Here is a 23,773-nt window from a genome sequence, read left to right as displayed (position 1 = left end):
TTTCAAGTTTCTTCAGTTTTGTTTTATACTGTGAATATATCATTATCTTATGTGCAATTTTCCTCCTAAAGGCCTATTACCTGGAATATGGAAATTGGCCTTTCTTTTCACCCAGTATAAGAAAAGCTGTATTTGTTGAGTTAATACTCTAAAATTATAGCTTAGGCAGTATCTCAGTTTTGTTATTCTCTTTTTAGCCGCTATTACTTTAGTCAGTAAAATCTAGCAGCTTGACTTTATGATTTTGTTTTATGGCAAGAAACAGTTGGTCCATGAATTAGAAGCTGTATTACTTGTAAACAATGCAAAGTAAAGACTGTCTTGTAAACCAAGTCCTTTTGATGTCCAGGTTAATCAACTGCAGCATGAGCTGTCCAAGAAAGATGAGTTACTGCGAATTGTCTCCATTGCTTCAGAGGAGAGTGAAACTGATTCCAGCTGTTCTACACCTCTCCGGTTCAATGAGTCCTTTAGCTTATCTCAAGGTTTGCTGCAGTTGGACATGCTGCAAGAAAAGCTCAAAGAACTGGAAGAAGAGAATATGGTTCTTCGATCCAAAGTACAGTCAACTTAATTCCCACTCTCCTTTACCTTAAAGGCTATGAGGTTTAGGTCCAGGTAGTATTATGGTGAAATATGGTATAACTAAGGATTTTCTATTAATATTCCAGTTAGGGAAGTGGCAGCTAGGGCACAGGTGTTTGCCTTCCATTGTTTCTTAGGTCCCACTGAAAAGTGGATAGTAGCAAACTGACAGGTGCAATAGAGAAATCCACAGCATAAAATATATATCTTATGGAGTTTATACAAATAACTAAATAATTACAACTAAGAACTATATTGGAAAATTACAGTGTTTCATGAACCTATATAATGGCAGCTGGGGAAGCAGATCAAAGAAGTCCTACTTAAGTAAGTGACATTTAAAAAAAAAAAATGAGGGAGTTCCCGTTGTGGTTCGGCTGGTTAAGAACCCAGTTAGTATCCATGAAGATGTGGGTTTAATCCCTGGCCTCGCTCAGTGAGTTAAGGATTCTGCATTGCCACAAGCTGCAGCATAGGTCGCAGATGCAACTTGGATCCCGTGTTGCTGAGCCTGTGGTGTGGGCCTGCAGCTGCAGCTCCAATTCTACCCCTGGCCTGGAAACTTCCATATGACGTTGATGCTGCCTTAAAAAGAAAAAGAAAAGAAAAAAGAAGTGACATTTGAGTTGAGGTTAAGGATTAGCCAATCACAGCTGTGTGGTGGAGGGGAGGGGTTTAGGGTGGGGAAGAGCAGGCATGTACAAAGGCCCTGAGGGGAATAAGGGCAAGACGTTTGTCATGCCCTTTTCCATATCCTTATTTTATGATAAAGCTTTAATTTTTTTTCCTTTGTAAATGATGAACTTTTATCTTCAAGTGAGTATTAAAGGTATTTTTAGCTAATACTATAAAGTCATTAGAAGATATTATCACATACTGATTTTTTTTTCTTGAAGGCGTGTCACATAAAGACAGAAACTATTACCTATGAAGAAAAGGAACAGCAGCTTGTCAGTGATTGTGTTAAAGAACTTCGTAAGTATTCTGTGTTACAGCCTTTGGACAATTCTTTGGTAGGATATTACTAACTCAGAAATTCGATCTTTAGTTTCAGGAGAAGCATCTCCAGAACAATTTTAAATAATTAACTGAAAATCTTGGAATATCACATTGAGTCCACAACTCTAAAGTACCATATGTACTTTTAAGAAATATCTTTGTTTCAAATTGTCATCATCATTAAATAAAGACCTTTATTTCTATCCATTACAGCATTTTAGAATGAAAGGAACCAAAGGTATTATTTTGTTGATGAGGAAATAATCCTACAGAGAATATGGTTTGCAAAGTCAGGAAATTGATTAGTAGCAAAGCTAAGGCTTAAACGGTGGCATAAAGTATAACATTCAGTCAGTATTAAATGCCAGCTCTGCGTCTATAAAAGAATGTTTTGGGTTCATATGTTGTTGACTAAAATAATTCAAAAAAATAAATCAGTTGGGAAAAGATTAGCTTTACTAGAGAAAAAACATTAATCTCTCTATAAATAGCCTCTTATGTTGGAAAAGAAGATATGATAACATCATATCAAATCATTTGGACTGTAGGCCTCAGAATGTAGTACCTTCTGCAGAATATTAGAGAACCAGAAGGAATGTAAATTGAGTCTTCTCTCTCAGCGCTATCATTACCCACATTTTACACTTTAAAAAACAAAACAAAACAAGAAAAATGACTTTCCCAAGAGCTTAGATCCCAGTCTCCTGCCTCCTTCTTGCTGTCCTTTGAAATGTTACAGGGTTTCCATCAATTTGATGGAACACTGAGAAATAGTTTTGCCACTTGTGTTTAGATGCTAGAGTTTTTATATGAAATGAAGATTTATTTCCCCCAGTGAATTATAAAACATTCAAGAATGCTAGGCTGTAAGAATTGCTTTAGAGGCCTTCCTCAGTTTGCTGGGTATCCAAGGAAGTCTCTCTCCTACAGAAGCATCTCAGTAGCTTTAACAGATTGTGACTCTTCCATTCTGGAAATATTCCTTGTTAGGTTTGTTAAGTTTGATTTTCATTGCTTTGGGTATCTTACTTTTATCCCTGAAGCTTTCTCATAGACAAAAATGCCTTGGCACTTGCAAAGATAAATAATTCACCTCTGTCTTTGCAGCCTTCTTGTCTTTCATAAAGAAAAAGATTGAGGCAAAATCTTTAGCTTCCTTGTCTTTACAGGTCCTCTCTTTCGCTTCATTGCCTCCTATTAAATTCCTACATGAACTTGTTTCAGAAGAACCTTTAATTTTCTCTGTTGAGTTATTGAAATTTATTATTTTAAATGTATTTTAAAGAAAAATCAATTCATGATAGTCCAGTGCTTGTTACAAAATAGGATTTGCCCCACAGGCCACAGTTTGCCAACCTCTACCCATATTTACATTAATTTTTACGTGTTTTATTTTGTTTTCAAGGTGAAACAAATGCTCAGATGTCCAGAATGACTGAAGAATTATCTGGAAAGAGTGATGAACTGATTCGCTACCAAGAAGAGATCTCCTCTCTCTTGTCTCAGATTGTAGATCTTCAGCACAAACTTAAAGAAGTAGGTCCATTTGTTCAAGAGATGTTTGCTAAGCACTGCCCTCGTACTGGGCATTGTGCCGAGTGCCAGATACAGTAAACATGGTTGATGCCCTTTACAGTGCTTTAGTCTCGTTGCTGTTTTAGACTTCTGTCATGAAATATCATGAATAACTACCTTCAAATCACTATTTCTTTCCGTAAAATGGAATTATATTTTCCTCAGAAAGTGTGATGTGAATTACCGACTTATGCTCGTTGTCGTCTGAACACCCTGATGGATATGGCTTTTGAAAAGTTAGCCTTTGGTAGTCCTCTAGACTGTATCCCTAAAAGACACTCTTAAGAAGTTTTAAAAAGAGAGAGAGCAACCTGTATTTTATATGGGAAGGCTTCACGTGTCTCTTTTAATGTGTTGTTAGCATGTGATTGAGAAGGAAGAACTGAGACTTCACCTCCAAGCTTCCAAAGATGCTCAAAGACAGCTAACAATGGAGGTAATAAAATCTTCCTTTATTTTATGTAATATGGGAGGAGAGGAATGAATAGTTTCTTCTTTGTGAATAAGAATGATTAAAGGTGATTACCAGATTTAAAACAACAACAAAAGATTAAAATGAAATAATGAGATCTAAGAAGTAAAACTTTTGAAAAATTCTGTCTCTAAAACCAATAACATGACATCCTTCATGATTAATAGAGAAACCTTGACTTTTATAAGTTTCTTTAGGAATATGTGACCTTTTACCAGTCTACATTAACTAACCCAATAGTTTTTTTTGTTTGTTTGTTTTTTTGTCTTTTTGCCATTTCTTGGGCCACTCCCGTGGCACATGGAGGTTCCCAGGCTAGGGGTCGAACCGGAGCCGCAGCCACCGGCCTACACCAGAGCCACAGCAACGCAGGATCCGAGCCGCATCTGTGACCCACGCCACAGCTCACGGCAACACCAGATCCCCAACCCACTGAGCAAGGCCAGGGATCTAACCTGAAACCCCATGGTTCCCAGTCGGATTCGCCAACCACCAAGCCACGACGGGAACTCCCCAATAGTTTTTAAAATAACATAATCTGCATTTTTAATAAGCACCCCTAGCGCTAGTGGTTCTGATCATCCAGTCCATATAGCACACTTGAAGAAATTTTTGAAGTTAAAATGTACTCTGGAGTTCCCGTCGTGGCGCAGTGGTTAACGAATCCGACTAGGAACCATGAGGTCGCGGGTTCGGTCCCTGGCCTTGCTCAGTGGGTTAACGATCCGGCGTTGCCGTGAGCTGTGGTGTAGGTTGCAGACGCGGCTCGGATCCCGTGTTGCTGTGGCTCTGGCGTAGGCCAGTGGTACAGCTCCTATTCAACCCCTAGCCTGGGAACCTCCATATGCCGCGGAAGCGGCCCAAGAGATGATAACAACAACAACAACAACAACAACAAAAAAGACAAAAGACAAAAAAAAAAAAAAAAATGTACTCTGAAAATTATGTATTCTTTTAACATGCTTGTGTATCTACAACAAAGAAGATTCTGAAACAAGGGAGAAGTGTTCAGGACGATTGAGCACCCTGACATCTTATACAATACCTTATTGACTTGATTTTGTCATTTATAAACTTAAGAGTGATGTTTAAAAATATGCACGTATAATATTATGCTAAACTAACTTGACCATGGCTGTTATACTTCTTATATAAGGGGTTTTTTGCAGGATAAGAAGCATTAAATGTTGAATTGACAGTACAGTTGTCTCAGGTACATTTCAGATTTTTAGGAAATCATGCTTATATATAATCTGGCCAAGATACCCCCTATTCTGGCAGCTTGAAATATATATACCTTTCTTGCTTAGTTTGTTTCAGAGTCTTTGTATTAAATTTATATTCATAAAGTTAGTCCTCTGATAAAAATAAAACACATCTCAATAGGTTTTTTCCCCATTGTCATTTTGAGACTATGATAAGGTTTACTGATTGCCATCCTTCTTTCAGCTACATGAGTTACAAGACAGGAATATGGAGTGTCTAGGGATGTTACATGAGTCCCAAGAAGAAATAAAGGAACTTCGGAGTAGATCTAGCCCTGCCGCTCATCTCTACTTCTCCCAGTCATGTGGAGTTTTTTCTGGGGTAAGGAATTGGAAAAGATGTTACATGCTTAAGGAAACTTGTTTAAGATTGGATGGTTCTGAAAGTAAAACAATTTCTAATGATGTAGCACATTTGAGAAGAGATTACATGGTTTGTCCTTGTTGATGGAATTCAGTTTAGGCCTTTGTTTGCATATCTGTGTCTACCCTTAATACTCATATTTATTGTAGCCTTCCTTCTAACATATGACTTTCCATATCTGTTGTAGTATGTGAGATGAACCCTAAGGAAATTAGGTTTAGGTCTGTGTACCATAGAGCTTGTTAATCTTGAGTCATCCTTACCCTAGTCCCACCACATACCACTTACTCAAATAGTATTCTGAACATCTCAAACTTCTTTTAACAGATCTTGAGTTTCTTGGTAAATTTAACTTCAGTTAGAGTATAAGCCGCACGTGTGCAGGAATCATGTTTATTTAATTCATCAATAAACAATATTTATGTATTGAATTAAAGAAATTAATGAAAACTTCTAAGTTTATACCAGAATTTGTCATGTTGGTTCAGAATTATTTTAATAATCAAGTTCTCACTTATGTGCAATCCTGTGAAATTTTGTAAAAGACTATAAATTTTAGTAGATTTTGTAAAGAATATTGGGGCAGAATTTTTGTTTTTTAACTTTTTATTTTGAAATAATTTTAAACTTAGAATATCATTCCAACTGTAGTGCAAAAAACTCTCCTATTGTCCTTCACCTAGACTCCTCAATTTTAACATTTTACTACATTTGCCATATTGTTCTCTTTATTTTTTCTGGACCATTTAACAGAAAGTTACAGATAACTCTATTACCCCTTAATACTTTAGTGTGTATTTATTAAAAAGAGAGACACCCTCCTATATAACCACATAACAACCATCAACTTTAGGATATTGACATTGCTACGATTTGATCACTATCTCATCCACAGAGTCCACTTAAATTTTGCCAATTGTCTCATCAATATCTTTTGAAGGATGCATTGCATTTGGTTGTTTTAGTCTGGGACAGTTCTGTCTTTGCTTTGTCTTTTATGACCTTTGCAGAATGTCCTCAATTTGGGTTTGTCCATTGTTTCCCCACAGTTAAATTCAAGCAATGCATTTTTAGCAGAAATAATGCCGTGCTCTTCTCAGTACATTGCATTGGGAGGCACACATTGTCTATTTATCCCATTATTGATGGTGTTAATTAACTTTGCTCTCTTGCTTAATAATGTAGTATCTGCCAGTTTTTTTCCACTGGCAAGTTAATCTTTGTTAATTAATGGTTAATTGAATTAGTGTTACTAATTAGCTTTGCAACCTTAACCAAGTGATCAAAATTACTATTTTCATGAGGTGATACTTCAAGATTGTTTAAATATTCTGTTCCTCATCAAACTTTACCCACTAGTTTTAATACCCATTGATGCTTTATATCTGCCTTAGTTACTACAATGATGATTGCCAAATGGTGATTTTCTAATTCCATTATTTTTTCAATGTTTATTGATTGGCATCCTTTTGTAAGTTAGAACTTTTTTGTTTCATTTATTTATTCTTTTGTTCTTCAAGTTATGTCAGTATAGACTTATGGAGTCACAGTTTAATCAATGGATTATAATCCATTATTACTGTTTTTTATTTTGATACTTAAATTTTCCCAGATATGGCCAGGGGAATCTCCTTCAAGCTCATCTTGTCCTTTCCCTGGCCCAGTCCTGGGATCATTCATTTCTCCAAGCCACTCTGGTTATTTTTAATGAGGAATGATATTTAGAATCCAAAATCTGGGTGCTAGCTATCCATTGCCACCAGAGTCTCATTGCTTTCAGGCCCTCTAAAACTGACAAGTATGTTTATGTTCATACACACCCACATGAACACATCTCTATCTTTCCATTCATATCCATGTTTACATAGTGTCTATTTAAAAATCATGAGTTCATACAAGCACCCCCAGTTCCAGCAATTTCAGTTCAGCCCCACTGAGCATACCACCCATGCTGTTGAATCTTCATTCCTGGCCAGGGAAAGGGGGAGCTTGCCTAATTTTCTTTTTATAGTATAAAATTTTTACCAAAAAAAAAAAGTTATGTGGTTATTATAGAAAAGTTAGAAATTACAGATATGTAAAAAAAAATAGTTAAATACCATCAAATCCTGACCTCCACAGGACTACTTTTAACATCTTGATTTATAGCCTTCAAACCTTTTCTTTTTGTGTGTCTGCATATGTAATATTTTTATTTATCATAATTGGTTTTTCCCACTGTTTTCCTGTAAAAATATATCATGGAAAAGTAGTTGGTTCCTTGTTTAAAAGTTTCATTTCCAGAATGTCTCTTTTTCCCCCTGTATTTCAGCCTGACTATTTTCTTGTATTTTCTTTTATTATAACACCAAAAGTATTGGATTCTGGAAACTCTGTTACTTAAGTTAAAGACAATTTATTTCTCCTAACAGGCTTCTTAGGTAATCACTGTAGTAATAAGCTCAAGCTCTTTTTCCTAGGAATCTCTGGCAGCTGAGATTGAGGGGACCATGCGGAAGAAGTTAAGTTTGGATGAGGAATCTTCTCTCTTCAAGCAAAAGTGAGTACCAGTCACATGTGTTGTTACTCAGCCACCAGGATGGAAATGATAAAGAAGTCACAATCCAAAGTGATCGGTATTATGAGATTCAGTAGTAAATCTGCTTACAGTTTAGTTTTTTCCTCATAATGCTCACATTTGTGAGAACATTCTCTTATCCCAAAATTTATTTTTTAATAATTTCTCCTAAGTTTCAGAGACTAGTCAGGATGGCTTTAGTTTTAATGAACTTACATGTCTCTTTTCTAGAGCACTCCAGTGGCAGGCAGTGGCAGTAATGAACACTTCTTTTTTGACAGAGTCCAACAGAAGCGGGTGTTTGATACTGTCAAAGTTGCCAATGACACACGGGGCCGCTCTGTCCCATTCCCGGCCCTGCTGCCCATTCCAGGCTCCAACCGTTCAAGTGTCATCATGACAGCAAAACCTTTTGAGTCTGGTTTACAACAAACAGAGAACAAAACGATCCAAGGGAGCAACTTGGAGGAGGACCCAGGGTAAGAAACTAGATTTACACAAACTCCCCAAGGAGTTTGTGCTGCCCCAAGGAGGTTCTGGAATGTCAGTTTTCATTTAATAATGATTCCCTCTATCATTACTTGTAATGAAAAGACTAAGTTTATTTTTTTATTTTTTATTTTTTTAGAGCCGTACCCACGGCATATGGCGGTTCCCAGGCTAGGGGTCCAATCGGAGCTGTAGCTGCTGGCCTATATACCACGGCCACAGCAATGCAGGATATGAGCCACATCTGTGACCTGCACCATAGCTCATGGCAACGCTGGATCCTTAACCACTGAGCGAGGCCAGGGATAGAACCTGCATCCTCATGGATGCTAATCAGATTGGTTTCCTCTGAGCCTCGACAGGAACTCCCAAAAAGGTTAAGTTTAATTAAGTATATTCAAAATGGAGTTTGCACTGAACTATAAAATTCTTTACTACTTTCTTCTTTGGCTTGGCAAAATTTGAATCTAAAGCTTCATGTTCAAAATCAAATTTGCTTGAATCTGTTTGGTCATTGGCAGTTATGCATAGCATTAGGTAACACTTTCTCATAACCCATGCTCATAATCTCAGCTCCTTTGGTGCCTGTAGAATAAACAATAATCTTGAATACCTACTGAGGAAAAGTAGATTGCTTTTCAATTCCTACTTGCTTAAATTTGGATTTTCTTTCTTTTTTTCATTAGTTCAGTTCATTGACTTACATACAACTAGAAATTAGAGAAAAGTACTAGAAAGTCAGCTGAATGTTTTTGAAAATTAGATGTTTGGCACCTGAGAGACAGTTTCCTAACGCAGAAGTCCATCACCCTGAGTTTTCAGTTGCATTGCCTGCTCTGTACAGGTAGATTCTGTACCCACAGTAGTATTATGTGTCAATACTACCTCATTGTTCACAGTTACCTTAAGAAAAGATCTAACAAACAGATCTATTTGAATTCACACATGGAATAACTAAAACTCAGCTTTCTGCTCTTTCTTTTGGTATCAATTATAAGATACCTCCAATTTTTAAAATATTTAATGAGGAGTTCCCGTCGTGGCGCAGTGGTTAACGAATCCGACTAGGAACCATGAGGTTTCGGGTTCGGTCCCTGCCCTTGCTCAGTGGGTTAACGATCCGACGTTGCCGTGAGCTGTGGTGTAGGTTGCAGATGCGGCTCGGATCCTGTGTTGCTGTGGCTCTGGCATAGGCCGGTGGCTACAGCTCCGATTCAACCCCTAGCCTGGGAACCTCCATATGCCGCGGGAGCAGCCCAAGAAATAGCAACAACAACAACAACAACAAAACAACAACAAAAAAGACAAAAGACCAAAAAAAAAAAAAATTTAATGAAAAAAAATGTATTGCAGAACTATGAGAAAGCAGTATTTACAAATCTTGTTGTTTTCTTTTAAATGTCTATAATATGCATAGAAAATTCTATGGCCCAATTTAAAATTTTCTATTTTTGTAGCTAATGACATGTCATAATTTAATGGGTAGCATTTTTTTTCTTTCTTAAGAGTAGTAAAATAATGATACCCCTTGCCATCAGTGGTATTATAGATTCAGTGAAATATGGTAATATTTACTTTTTTGACTGTCTAAACTGAATTTATAGATGGTCATTATCTGTCGTTTCATAAGTTAAGTGAAACAGAAAAGTTAGTAAACACAACGTAGTAATAAAGTATGTTTTGGCCTATCTGAAATCACTTGAAATGATCTATTAAAATGTTATATAGTAGTATTAGAGATTTTAGTATGTTGTTACTATTTCTGTATTCCCCATATCTAGGGAAAAAAATACAGGTTTTTAGGATCAAGCTCTTCAACAGTCCCCATTGTGGAAAGGAGAGGTCTGTGCTGTGCTCATGACTCTCACAGATCTAGTCAGTGAATGTGATTTTCCTGTAGGAATGTTCAGAAGGTGGATCAACCAGGACCCTCTGCAGAGAGCGATTTGGCAACAGCACTGCATCGTCTGAGTCTGCGGCGACAGAACTACTTAAGCGAGAAGCAGTTCTTTGCTGAAGAATGGGAGCGGAAGATCCAGGTTCTGGCTGACCAGAAAGAAGGGGTTAATGGCTGTGGCACCCCCACAGAGAGCCTTGCCTCTTTCTGCACGGACCAGTCGGAGATCACGGACCTCAGCAGTGCCACTTGCCTTCGAGGTTTTATGCCTGAAAAATTACAAATTGTCAAGCCCCTTGAAGGTAATAAATAAGTAAAGGCCATTTCTAAGCCATGTTGTTTATTGGCTCTGCCTTCCCCCAGAATTGAGATTTCTCTTGTAATTATAAGAACCCTGTGTGCAGAAGATACTTTTTATCTCTAAATCTTTGCTGTCCGTGTGACTGTGCACTGCAGTACTTTGTGGAAAAGGAATGAGGAGATCTGCAGTCTCCAAGCCATCAGCTGTCAGTTCTCTTCAACTCATGTTGGTTTTATACAAATGTGAGGGAGGAGGAGTAATCTTGTCTTGCCCTTTGCTAAAGAATATCCTTGACAGCAGTTTTCATGGTAAAATCAATCTGATGTAGTAGATGAATAAAATAATCTAAATGTAATACTTCATCTCTACTTTTTCAAAAAAGAGTTCTTTACCCAAGAAGTGTCATTTACTTAGAAATATGTGTGTCTATATTTTTCTATTGTTCAGTTCTTTTAATTTCAGTTCAGTTCAGTTTAAGATGGAACTTGAATTCAAAATAGAGTTGAATTGAGTTGAGCTGTGACTCAGCAGGTTACAAACCCGACTAGTATCTACGAGGATGCAGGTTCAATCCCTGGCCTTGTTCAGTGGGTTAAGGATCTGGCATTGCCTTAAGCTGTGGAGTAGTTTGCAGACACAGCTCAAATCCCATGTGGTGTAGGCCGGCTGTAGCTCTGATTTGACCCCTAGCCTGGAAATTTCCATATGCTGCAGGTGCAGCCCTAAAAACCAAAACAAACAAAAAAAAAAAACTAAATAGATTTCTTTGTTTTATGGAATATTGACAATCATCAGATGCTCCTCTGCTATTATCATAAAAGGGGTCTGCATTACGCAAAATTTCATCTTAATGTTTTGGTAAAATTTGCCTTTTTGAAGTTAACTTTTGAAATAGATTATTACTCATACCTTTAGCGTCTTGTCAGTCTTCCACAGAGAACTTTAATTTACAAATTTTACCAAAATACTAAGACCAAATAAGTAGCTTTATTATTATCATTACTTTTTTACACATATGATTTTATTTTATTTTATTTTGAATTTTATTGGAGTACAGTTGACTTACAATGTAGTGTTAGATTCAGGGTTATAGCAAAGTGGATCAGTTATACATATACATATATACATTCTCTTTCAGATCCTTTTCCCATGTAGGTTATTATAGAATATTGAGTAGATTTCCCTATGCTATATAGTGGGTCCTTGTTATTTAACAGTTAGTAGTATATTATTTGTTAATCCCCAACTTCTAATTTATTTTTCCCTGCTGTGTTTCCCCTTTGGTAGCCATAAGTTTGATTTTGAAGTCTGTGAGTCTATTTCTGTTTTGTAAATAAGTTCTTTTCTATCATTTGTTATTAGATTCCACATATAAGTGATATCATATGATACTTGTCTTTCTTTGATTTAGTTCACTTAGTATGATAATCTGTAGGTCCATCCATGTTGCTGCAAGTGGCATTATTTTGCTCTTTTTTATGGTTGAGTAATATTCCATTGTATATATGTACCACATCTGCTTAACCCATTCCTCTGTTGATGGACATTTAGATTGCTTGCATGTCTTGGTTATTGTAAATAGTGCTGCAGTGAATGTTTGGGTGCATTTATCTTTTCAAATTATGGTTTTCTCCAAGATATATGCCCAGGAGTGAGATTGCTGGATCATATGGTAGTTCTACATTTAGTTTTTTAACCATACTGTTCTCCATATACATGTAATTTTAGCTTCTCTTTCAAGATTTAATATTTTTAGGCAATTTTAAACATGCCCCTCTTTTGGCTTGCATACGCAGGATCACAAACTCTGCATCAGTGGCAGCAACTTGCTCAACCAAATTTAGGAACCATTCTTGACCCACGGCCAGGTGTCATCACTAAAGGCTTTACCCAGTTGCCCAAGGATACCATCTATCACCTCTCAGATTTAGAAGAAGATGAAGAGGAAGGTATCACTTTTCAGGTTCAGCAACCTCTTCAAGTGGAACAGAAACCATCAATATCCCAGCCAGTAACAGGAATCTTCCTGCCTCCCGTGACTTCAGCTGGTGGTCCAGTTACAGGTGAGAAGAGGGCTCGGTTGAGTTTATAATACCAGTAATACTTGACTTTCCGCATAGCTGTATGGTCACTTGACTGCCTCTAAATCTTACTGGAATTTACTCAATCTTGAATATAAGATAATGGAAATCTATAACATAAGTGGCCCTTCTAATTCCCTCTGCTTTTTAGCTAACCTGCGTAAATAGATCAGGCAGAGAGAGAGAGAAAGAGAGAGCAATTCACTTAGTGGATCACAAACCTTTGGACTCAGGATCTCTTTACACTCTTAAAAATCATTGAGAATTCCAGAGAGCTTATCTGTGTGGGTTGATAGATACCATGTTAGAAATCAAAACTAAAAAATTATAAAAATATTAGCTCAGTATTTTAAAATAGTTACTTGTTAACACAAGTATGTTTTATGAAAAATAGCTCTATTTTTCTAAGTAGTGAGAAATTTTTACGGTTTTGCAAGTCTCTAGTTTATGGTTTAATAGAAAATAGTTGGATTCTTATATCAACTTTTACATTGGGTCCTTTACGGTATGTTGTTTTGATTGAAGAGTATGAATAAAATGCAGCCTTACACAAATAGGTAGTTAAAAAAGGAAAAAGTATTTTAATAGCCTCTGAGGTATTAGTGGATATTCTTTGATATTATACCAAAACTTCATCAGTGATAGTTTCTTTAAGGTTTGTAGCAATGTGAACCTAAAACCCTATTAGTGAACTTTTCAACTTTGCCACATTAAAATCTATTGGTCTGTCCTACACTTTGAATGCGTCTTTTACCCATGCATGATTTTTTAACGGCATGCATTGGTCATTTGGAAAATATTGGTTCACTGAGTTACATAGTTCTTCCAAATGTTGGCACTTTTCATTATATGATATATTAAAATTGTGTAATATTACCACCTTTCTCATTGGGTAAGTCTTTTAATGTTAGAAAGCTTTTAAGGAATTCCCATCGTGGCTCAGCAGAAATGAATCTGACTAGTATCCATAGGACGTGGGTTTGATCCCTGGCCTCACTCAGTGGGTTAAGGATCCAGCATTGTTGTGAGCTGTGGTGTAGGTCACAGATATGGCTTGAATCTGGCATTGCTGTGGCTGTGGTGTAGGCTAGAAGCTATAGCTCCAATTCGACCCCTAGCCTGGTAACTTGCATATGCTGCAGTCACAGCCCTAAAAAGATAAAAGAAAAGAAAACTTTCAAGCTCTCAGTGATGGATACAAGTCTACCAAAACACTAATTTTCACTTGGAAACTCAAATTGTATCCCTGGCAACAAATCCCATCAATTATTTTCCTGAAGAGTCAGGCTCACTACATTCATTTTCAAGAAAATGTTGCCAGATATCCAAGTCTGAGTAATTGTAGTTTTTGTGTTACTTGTTCTTTTAGGTAAAAATGGTGTTCTACAGGGGGGAAAATGTAAAACTTAATTGCACATGTACTTTTCCCACAGAAAACCATTGTATCGTGGTATGTGCAGTGTTTAATGCTTATTTCCTGTTCATCACACAGAATAGTAAACAGATTCGAAGGACAAGATTTAATAAATAAGTTTTACTTCTTCATCAGGGACATTTTTGTGTGATTCTGGCTTTTGTCTTTTTCCTACTGTAATTGGACGGCATTGGCGAATACCACTTGTACAGCTTGGCGCCATCACCTTGCCTTGTGCGAAGGCACCAGCAGTGCAAATGCCAACCCAGTCAAAGAGGCAGATAGCATCTTAACATGGCTGTGAGAGTGATTTTGACCTGTAGGTTCCCACCAAGGTGCAAACCACACTTGGAGAACTGCTGGAGTAGATAGTTTAACTAGAAATATCTGATGACTAGCTCTTAGCCTGAGGGGTTTTTTAAAATGCATTTTTTTCAGACTGTGTTTTTGTCTTATTTCTAAGCTATTTTAGATACTTTTGAATTACAGTTTCAAATTATTGAAGGATTCGGCTGTATACTAACCAGTTGATACTAATGTAATATTTATATCATTTCTAGATTTGGGAATTTTTGTACAAAAGACATTTGATTAAGTGCTATATTATTAATAAATTATGATGACTGTTTTACATTATTAACCTAGTCTTTCAATTTTGTATTTGATTTCCTAAAACTCTTTACTTTAGTTGCAACCTCAAACCCAGGAAAGTGTCTGTCGTGCACAAACTCGACATTCACCTTCACCACCTGTAGGATCTTACACCCCTCTGATATCACTCAGGTTACTCCCAGGTAAGAAGGGCTGGGCACTTTGAGGCTTTACAGCTTCCTCAACTGTGTTTTCATGAATTTCTTTTTTAATTTACTGTCTCCTCAGAATTTTAATCAGCGTTCTGTGATAATTTGTCTTTAGAATCCTTGCACGTTATATTCTCATTTGATCATTATTTCTCTGAAGTAGGCAGGGTAAGCAAATATGTAGTGTCTAAATGAAGAAAGTGAGGCATAGAAAGTTCAGGTGGCTGGTCCAGGGGCAGACAGTGAGTAAGTGATCCAGATGGAACTACGTCAGAGTTAGTCAAACTGTAAGACTTGAGGGACCAGCCTTCCATGCAAGACTGCCCTCACTTCTGATCCCACCTGCAAATTCAGGGACTTCCCAAAACCATGCTCTTGTTTAGTAAATTTTCCAGAAGGACTCGCAGAACTCACTGAAAGCTGCTATTGATGTGGTTTTGTTATTATTTATTGCAGGGAAAAGTTACAGGATAAAATTAGCCAAAGGAAGAAACACAGAGTCTGGGAAGGTTCCTCACACGAAGCTTCCTTTATCCTTAAGATTCATTACTTCCTGGCATCTATGTGTGACTGTAAACAAGGGTATTGCCAACCAAGGAAGTTCACCTAAGCCTCAGCGTCTGGATTTTTTATTGAGGCTTCAGTGTGTAATCACGAATGACTGATGACCCATATGGTTGAACTCACCTCTGGGTCCACTGACCTAAAGCTTCCACCTTGAATCACCTGGTTGCTCTTTCTATTATGGCCAATCCCCATCTTACAACTATTGGGTGTGGCCAGGTCCACCCCAAGATCTAGTATGGCCAGGCTCTACCCTAAACAAATGCACTTTTGGAGATATGGCACAGATTACCTCCCAGAAGCTGAGGGCAAAGCCAGAACCCTCTGGGCATTCCAAAGTATTTATTATACAGAATAGAGTAATAAGCAATATTGCCGCAATTTCTATCCCATCAATTCCCAAAAGACTCTAAGGTGGTTTTCAGAGATTTGTAGAGCATTGCAGAGATATGTTAACTGGAAGTAGAGAAGAAAAATGAAGCAGAGAGGAATCAAGAGAAAGGATATAAAATGGATAGATAAAACTAGTGTACAAATTGTGCTATAAAATCTTATATATTTGGTAAGTAAGGGGAGCCATGTACTTGAGTCGTAACTTTCTAGCTGCCAGTGTGGAGGGAAAGGATATGATTCACAATGTCTGCAAAAAAGCAAATTGATTGTTTAGGTAAGCCATTTGGGTGCTTTCTATAAAGACCTCAATAAAGTGTCTAATAAACAGACACATCTGCAGTTTTTCTACCTTGTTCAAATAGTCAGCACGATAACAGATTTTATAAAATTGGTTCCTGAGGAGACTCTCCACACATCCTTTGGTTTGGTAGTGGTTAAATAATCTAGGAAGGGATGGGCAGTTCTACTACAAAGCAGAGACAGGGAGACTGCGAGTACAGGAGACAGACCGCCTCAGATTAGAGTCTCCTAATTGGACTAGCTTACTAAGGAGTCAAAAAGTTTACTTATCGACCCTAAATTTGCATTTTGTTCATAGTCTTTAAAAATCTTAATATCTAGATATTCTGAATATTTTGTTTTAATGTGGAAGTTTATCTATTAAATGCTGGTAATGTTTGCTCAAGGGGAAATTATTTGCCAAAGAAATACCCTCTCCATTCTATTACCATTTCCTTGAGTACCTGATTGCTTATTTAGTTTTTTCTTCTTTTTAACAAAACATAAAGTGAGAGGAACGATCCTGATAGCTGTCAAAGCTTTTAATTATTTGTAATTTCCCCAGAATGCATGCTTTCAGTCAAGATTGAGAAAAATTCATTCCGTGGATATCCTTATGCTTGTGTTGTTTGGAATTAACATCCTTGAAAGTGGAAATTTAACGATTAGAACTTTATTCTCAATCATATAAAATTGAAAGTTTAAAAAAATGTTTCTCCTTAGAAGAGCATTTTTGGTTTAATTATGAAAGATTGTATTTTCTAAAAGGTCGAAGATTATTAAATCATGGATTATTGTCTCTTGGTATATTTCATTTCATGGAATGGATATATTAATAAAAAATTATAAAGTTTACTTTAATATTTAAATTTTTTATTTTTCATCATAAAATTTAACTGTATTTCCAGATACATATTTTAGATTTCATTTTTAAAAATAAAGTTATCCTGGGGTTCCCATCATGGCTCAGCAGTAATGAACCTGACTAGTATCCATGAGGATGAGGGTTTAATCCCTGGCCTCACTCAGTGGGTTAAGGATCTGACGTTGCCAGGAGCTGTGGTGTAGGTCGCAGACGCAGCTCGGATCTGGCATTGCTTTGGCTGCGGGGTAGACCGGCAACAGCAGCTCTGACACCCCTAGCCTGGGGACTTCCATATCCGCAGGTATGGCCCTAAAAAGACCAAAAAGCAAACAAACAAAAGTTTAGGAGTTCCTGTTGTGGTGCAGTGGTTAACGAATCCGACTAGGAACCATGAGGTTGTGGGTTTGGTCCCTGCCCTTGCTCAGTGGGTTAACGATCCGGCGTTGCCGTGAGCTGTGGTGTAGGCTGCAGACGCGGCTCGGATCCTGCGTTGCTGTGGCTCTGGCATAGGCTGGTGGCTACAGCTCCCATTAAACCCCTAGCCTGGGAACCTCCATATGCCGCGGGAGCGGCCCAAGAAATAGCAACAACAACAACAAAGACAAAAAGACCAAAAACTAAAAAATAAAAAAAATAAAAAAAATAAAAACAAAAGTTTAAAAAGTAAAGTTATCTAAGAGTGAACTTTTTCATATTCTATGAAAAGAAACATATTTCAATAAGTTAATGGCTAAATTACAAATAACTAATCATTGAGGTAACAGCAGATTTTTCATTCCTCAGATACTGATGTTGTGTGGCCTGTTCCTCTATATTTACTATGGATAGCTACCCTAATTACTTTAAATGCTGACCGGAATTACTTTTTACTCTTAAAATCATTCTCCTGCTTTTGTTTTTCCTTTCTTTCTTTCTTGGTGAAGCTCTGGCTTCCCTTCATTAGGATGTGGCAGTAGTGGTAGCAGTTCATCAAACACGGCGGTGAATTCTCCTGCTCTGTCCTATAGACTCAGCATCAGTGAATCCATCACCAACCGACGAGATTCCACCACAACCTTCAGCAGTACGATGAGCTTGGCCAAACTTCTGCAAGAGCGAGGCATCTCTGCTAAAGTATACCACAGCCCAGTTTCAGAGAACCCTCTCCTCCAGCCTCTCCCTAGAGGCCCAGCTATCCCTTCCACACCACCAAATTCACCATCCCACTCACCTTGCCCTTCTCCTTTGCCCCTTGAGCCTCGAGTGCATCTCTCTGACAATTTTTTGGCCTCTCGACCAGCTGAAACATTCCTTCAAGAGATGTATGGCTTGAGACCGTCCCGAAACCCTCCTGATGTCGGCCAGTTGAAGATGAACTTGGTGGAGAGGCTGAAGAGACTGGGGATAGCCAGAGTGATCAAGACCCCGGAAGCCCGGGCAAATGGAAGAAGCCAAGAGGCAGAAAATGGTCTTCAAAGACCAAGCTCTGCTATCTATTTAAATTCAGGTAGCAATTTATTGAGTGGACTGAGGAGGAATCAGAGTCTTCCGGTCATGATGGGTAGCTTTGGCACCCCAGTTTGCACATCCTCACCCAAAATGGATATCCTGAAGGAGGACTGAGGTCTAGCCGCTGACTGACCTCTCTAACAAGTTAGCACATGAAGGAAAGATTTGCACTGATACATGTAGTCTTGTCTGAAAGAAAAGGAATGTTGCAGAAGGGTTGTGAATGTGGGAAGAGGAAAGTGGGAGAATAGAAGCAGAGTTGGAATGAGGCCCTAGAGCATGAGGTCTGACTGATAACTTGGAAGTATAAATGAATGGGTTATGTGTGTTTGGAGGCAGAAAAAGAGGAAAGGTTTAACGTCGTCCATCTGGTGGTTTTTCTGGTCTTGAAAATAAAAAGTGACTAGAAAATAAATTCATTAATATGGAAACACACCAGAAACCCTGAACTTGGTCGCACATTTACTTCTGATGAGCATAAGCAGGGAAGACCCAAGTTGGGAGACAGGAAGAAAGAAGGAGCAGCACTGAGGTTGCCTTTAGAAAGCTATTCTGGAGGGTTGCTGAAATTAACTCAGTCTGTTGTTGAGACAAGAGAAGGACACCTTTTATGTTGGCCCCTGTTAATGTCTGGTGAAATTACACATCCACCAAAGAGAATGCTTCCTGCATTATCAAACAAGAAATTTTACCTTTTTCATAAGATCAGAGTAGTGGAGACTCCCTTTTTGCTTTGTTTGCAGGCCTTTGAGCCCCTGGGAGCCCAGACATCATCCACATTCCTTTTGTTTTTGTGATTAATAAGAGTTCATTTTTTAATTTGTATTTTTATACAACATCCCCCCCAAAAACAACGTGAGTGGGGGGTAGGTGGGATTTACTTTTAAGAAAGAAAATATGGGTACATTGGAACCAAGGAAACTTATTTTCAGAATATTTCTTCTGAATAAGTGCAGTGGCCGAGGCATATGAACAATGTTACATGTCTTTCAGATTTCCTTGGAGGCTGGAAGGGTTAAACCAGAAGTGCAATCAGTAGGAATTAGAGAGTGTTGTGTATTTATGTCTGTAAGTTTTTTTGTAAGGAAAGTTGGTTGCAACAAAATTTTCTCCCAAATGTGCTATGCATATCTTTAATGAAAGATGACATGTATTTGCACAAAAATTCTCAGGCACAGTAAATTATTATAAACTGAAGTAAAACCCAGGTGCTTGCTTTGAGATTGTGTTTTTTTTTAATATAAAATAAAACAAAAACACATATGCCTTTTTCTCAATATCTGTAGAATTTGAGAATGAACTTTTTAAAGGGAAAGTCAGAGCTTTTTTTTTTTCCCTCTGGGATTCCTTTTTTATTTTTTTTAAACAAACTGTGTGAAATGGCAAAGTGAAACTTGGGGCTTAGGTTTCCGTTTTCAGCAGTGTGATGCAAGGGTGTGAATTGGGAAGAAGCAGATTTGTTTTCTTTCTTTCTTTCTGTTTTCCGAGGGTTGCTGACCAAGGTGACATGGCCTTATCTTGGCAGTGCAGTTCAGAAAGAAATGCCACTACATGAAAGGCATAATGGAGAGAAGATGAAGGAGGGGGCTAATGATTTTTGAAAATGGGAAGTATGTTACTTGTTCATTTTGGTGCTTAATTTGCAAATGTTTTGCTCCTTTTTTCCAACATAACTGAAAGGCATTTTTCTGGAGAATTCTTTTTTTTTTTCTTTCTTTCTTTCTTTTTACGGCCACACCTGCAGCATTTGGAAGTTCCCAAGCTAGGAGTCAAATCAGAGCTGTAGCCATGGCAACACCAGATCCAAGCTGCATCTGAACCCTACTCCACAGCTTGTGCCAGGTCCTTAACCTACTGAGCCACAATGGGAACTCCTCCTGGAGAATTCTTGATGAGTGGCTCCCATCCATACACCTGTTAGAAGGCCGGAGGAGGGTCCTTCTCATCTCTTGAGCTGCCTCTCCTTCAGGTGGAAAAACCAACGCACATGCAGTAGGAAGATGGGTGACTTTTCCATGGTTTTTAGAATCTTTTAATAGAACTTTTCTACATAAATTTCTTTAAAAAAAAAGTGTGTCCTCTCCCCATTCTCTCCCCCTTGCTCAGTCATTCTGAAGTCAGCAGACCACACACGTGAATGTTCAGAAGGGATTCCAGCTGGTCTATAAGTGAATGTAAGTGTCCCTGAACGTGGACCAAAAGAATTCCTGATGTTGAAATTTCTAAAATATTCCAATTCACATTTTAAATGATAATATTTGAGTTTCTACTTCATAAAGTAACTCCAGGGTGCTTATTTTAAGCAAATCCCTTAAGCTTTTTATTTATTCTCTAAGCAAGTATAATCTTCCTATTGCCAGTTTCCAAGAAACATCAGGAAATAGGAAAATATAGGGCCAGAGAGTGGTACAAGTGTTAAATTATCAGATTTTTATGTCTATTATATAAACACCTATAAATCAAGCTAGATTTTAGAGTGTTCTGTATAATTAGTATACTTTGAAAATTACCAATGTGAAAATGATCACTTTGGAGGCAGGGTGGGGATATATTCACAGCCAAATAAGCCCATCTGATTGAAGAGAACCAGACTTTGGTTTTTGAAAATTCAGTTGATGTTACTATCCCACCAGAAATACAGTGATTGTATACTGGTGCATGCTTGTCCCTAAAAAGGAATCCTAGGCTATATGCATGTATATGTAACTGGATCACCTTTCTACCTTGTATAGTAGAAAATTGACAGAACACTGTAAACCAGCTATAATGGAAAAAATAAAAATCATTATAAAATTTAAAAAACAATAAAAAATAAAAATGAATCCTGTTTTGAAATTGAGTTTTGCTGTTTTTGCAATTTCCACCTGAAATCATTTTTGGTACAGCTTGAGAATCTCTATTATGATGAAATTATGTATAAAGTATAGTTAAGAACTAGAGCCTTGTAGCAAGTTCCTTCTTAATTTATCTGTTATGTTTTAGCAGTGTTCACATTTTAGTTTTTCTGTTATCAACTGTGTATGTACTTTGATGCCAGTATAGGAAACTCCAGTCTTTTTTTTTTCTACTGAAGGTTCTCGGTGATTACATCTCAGGTATTTCTGAGTATCCTGTTATCTACTAGGAGGAATACCTTCCCTGTGAACTCAGAATTTAAAATTCTCCTGAATTATGATGATCCCAAATGTGATGTAAATAGCCTTAGGCATGGGTCTTGGGGAAAAGTTAATGACCATTGTTAAAGTAGCTTTAAAAAAAAAAAAAAATTCTGTACTCTATGTCCTTGATTTGACCTGAACGAACAAACTTTGGCAAAGGGAGGAAATAAAGGCAGCTCTCAAGAGCCTATTCTCTAGAAAAGGTGTATTTTATACAGTATTCAAAGCCTGTAATTTTTTCTGACCATTCTGGTACATAATTAGTACTTGTTGGTAATAATTTTGACTTTTGACATCTGGACCTAGAGCTCTTAGTAGTCAGTGGCCCACTCCTTTGGGATGCCTGCAAGCCTGTACTCCACGCACAGCACAGCCGCACCTACATTGAGTGGTTGCATTGCCAGCACAGCTGCCTGGGAGTGGCATGGGTGCCCTCTGGGGCTGCCAGGGAGATACTGTTGTTTGATATCTGGAGCTTGACTTTGTCAAACAGCTCTTTGTATACCTACTTTTGCTTTGTCAGATGTAAATCAAATAAACATGAGTATCTTCTTAAATTTCTGTTTGTCTTCCTGTGTTTTTGTCTCAGCTCTTTTCACAGATAACACTGTATTAAGTCTTTCCTTTCCATTATGTTGTTTTTGGTACAGAAGACGACCTCAATTTGCCAGACCAACACAAAACAGACCAACAGTAGACTGGAGTAGTAAACATTTTATTGTATTTTCGTAGATTTTTTAAAAATAGACTAGCCATATTGTTTCCTTAGCAAAGTATCAGCAACAACAACAAAAAAATCTAAAATCACTGACATACAGAGCTTTAATTTGAAAAGACTCAGGAAGTATGAAGCAATTCTTTTCCTATAGTCTACAATTTACTGTTAATACTCTTAGCTGTTTAGAAACTGTTTCCAAGAAATTTGAGAATTGTTGGATTCTAATGGGAAAAGCCCTTTGATGTTTATTTTCTGTTGCAATTTTTTTAAATATTTTTAAAAATATTTAATATCCACTTAGAAATAAAAACACTTTGTAGGAAATATTGAAATCTACGTCTTTCATAAATAATTTACTGCTATTCCCAGCATTTTTAATTGTTTTCTTTCACAAATGATTATCAATAGATGTGTTTAAGTTCAAAACACTGATGAGAGTAAAGATTTGAGACTTTCAGCAAGCATCCTGTTGGCTTTCATCTCTGTTTTTAAGTTTGAGTTATGCTAGCATCAAATTTGTTTCTTCCGTTCATTAGTTTTTATGAAATAAGGGCTAAAATGCCATAAAATTTTCAAATGAACAAATGCTGTGCAGGTTTGGCAAAGATGCCAAAACACAACTTTGGTGAACAGGCAGAAAATGTTACATTCTTTAGCATAAGAAAGTACAGATGGGGAGTTCCCATGGTGAAGCAACGGAAATGAATCCCACTAGGAACCATGAGGTTTTGGGTTTGATCCTTGGTCTCGCTCAGTGGGTTAGGGATCCGGCGTTGCCGTGAGCTGTATTGTAGGTTGCAGACGCAGCTCGGATCCGGCATTGCTGTTGCTGTGGCGTAGATCGGCGGCAACAGCTCCAATTCGACCCCTAGCCTGGGAACCTCCATATGCCGAGGGTTTGACCCTAAAAAGACGAAAAAAAAAAGCATAGATGAAGCACAGCAAAGGGGATGTGAAATGTTAGAGAAAGATACATAAAGGTCAATTACGTTAAAAAGTATTACTCCATTAAATTTATTTTTCTTACTTTCTCAGCAAAATCACCAAGTTGCTTAAAAGCAAGAGTTTCACATCACATTTAAACATTAGAACAATGGGTCAGAAAATTTTACAATTTTTTTTTTCTTTTTTGGCCACCCGGTGGCATACGGAGTTCCCAGGCCGGGGATCGAATTCCAGCCGCAGCTTCGGCAACACCAACCAGATCCCTAACCCACTGTACTGGGCTGGCGATTGAACCCGTGTCCAGCGTTCCCAAGATGCCGCCAATCCCATTGTGCCACAGCAGGAGCTCCCAAAGTATTTTAATTTCAGGTAATTCACTACCACTTACATAGCTCTTTCACCATCTCTCAAAGCAGATTCTAGATCCATACAACAATGTGAAGAATTGGTACCAAGATTCATGCGTGTTCCATCTAGACCTATATACATGTATAAATTTAAAGATAATCAGAATTCACATTGCAAGATGCTCTTCAGCCACAATATGTAGCTCTTGCAAGTACC

The 23,773-nt window shown here is 37.6% G+C and overlaps 1 protein-coding gene across 3 annotated transcripts in view; it reads left to right on the top strand.

Moving 5' to 3' along the window:
• The window catches only part of TRAK2 (trafficking kinesin protein 2), a 64,794-nt gene extending 42,691 nt beyond the window's left edge, over window positions 1-22,103 (top strand). For 2 of the 3 annotated variants that reach the window (XM_021075699.1, XM_021075698.1), the window contains exons 6-16: window positions 350-559; window positions 1,482-1,560; window positions 2,990-3,120; window positions 3,521-3,595; window positions 5,081-5,218; window positions 7,720-7,799; window positions 8,099-8,296; window positions 10,207-10,505; window positions 12,301-12,567; window positions 14,688-14,793; window positions 17,824-22,103. In XM_021075699.1, coding sequence (XP_020931358.1) covers window positions 350-559; window positions 1,482-1,560; window positions 2,990-3,120; window positions 3,521-3,595; window positions 5,081-5,218; window positions 7,720-7,799; window positions 8,099-8,296; window positions 10,207-10,505; window positions 12,301-12,567; window positions 14,688-14,793; window positions 17,824-18,502 — 2,262 coding nt within the window. In that variant the 3' untranslated portion in view covers window positions 18,503-22,103. The remainder of the gene's footprint in view (window positions 1-349; window positions 560-1,481; window positions 1,561-2,989; window positions 3,121-3,520; window positions 3,596-5,080; window positions 5,219-7,719; window positions 7,800-8,098; window positions 8,297-10,206; window positions 10,506-12,300; window positions 12,568-14,687; window positions 14,794-17,823) is intronic. The other variant, XM_013982331.2, reaches the window with a different exon arrangement.

The sequence above is a fragment of the Sus scrofa genome, chromosome 15 (assembly GCF_000003025.6).
Source record: "Sus scrofa isolate TJ Tabasco breed Duroc chromosome 15, Sscrofa11.1, whole genome shotgun sequence".
Classification (NCBI taxonomy): domain Eukaryota; kingdom Metazoa; phylum Chordata; class Mammalia; order Artiodactyla; family Suidae; genus Sus; species Sus scrofa.
This window is presented reverse-complemented; position numbering and strand designations above follow the sequence as displayed.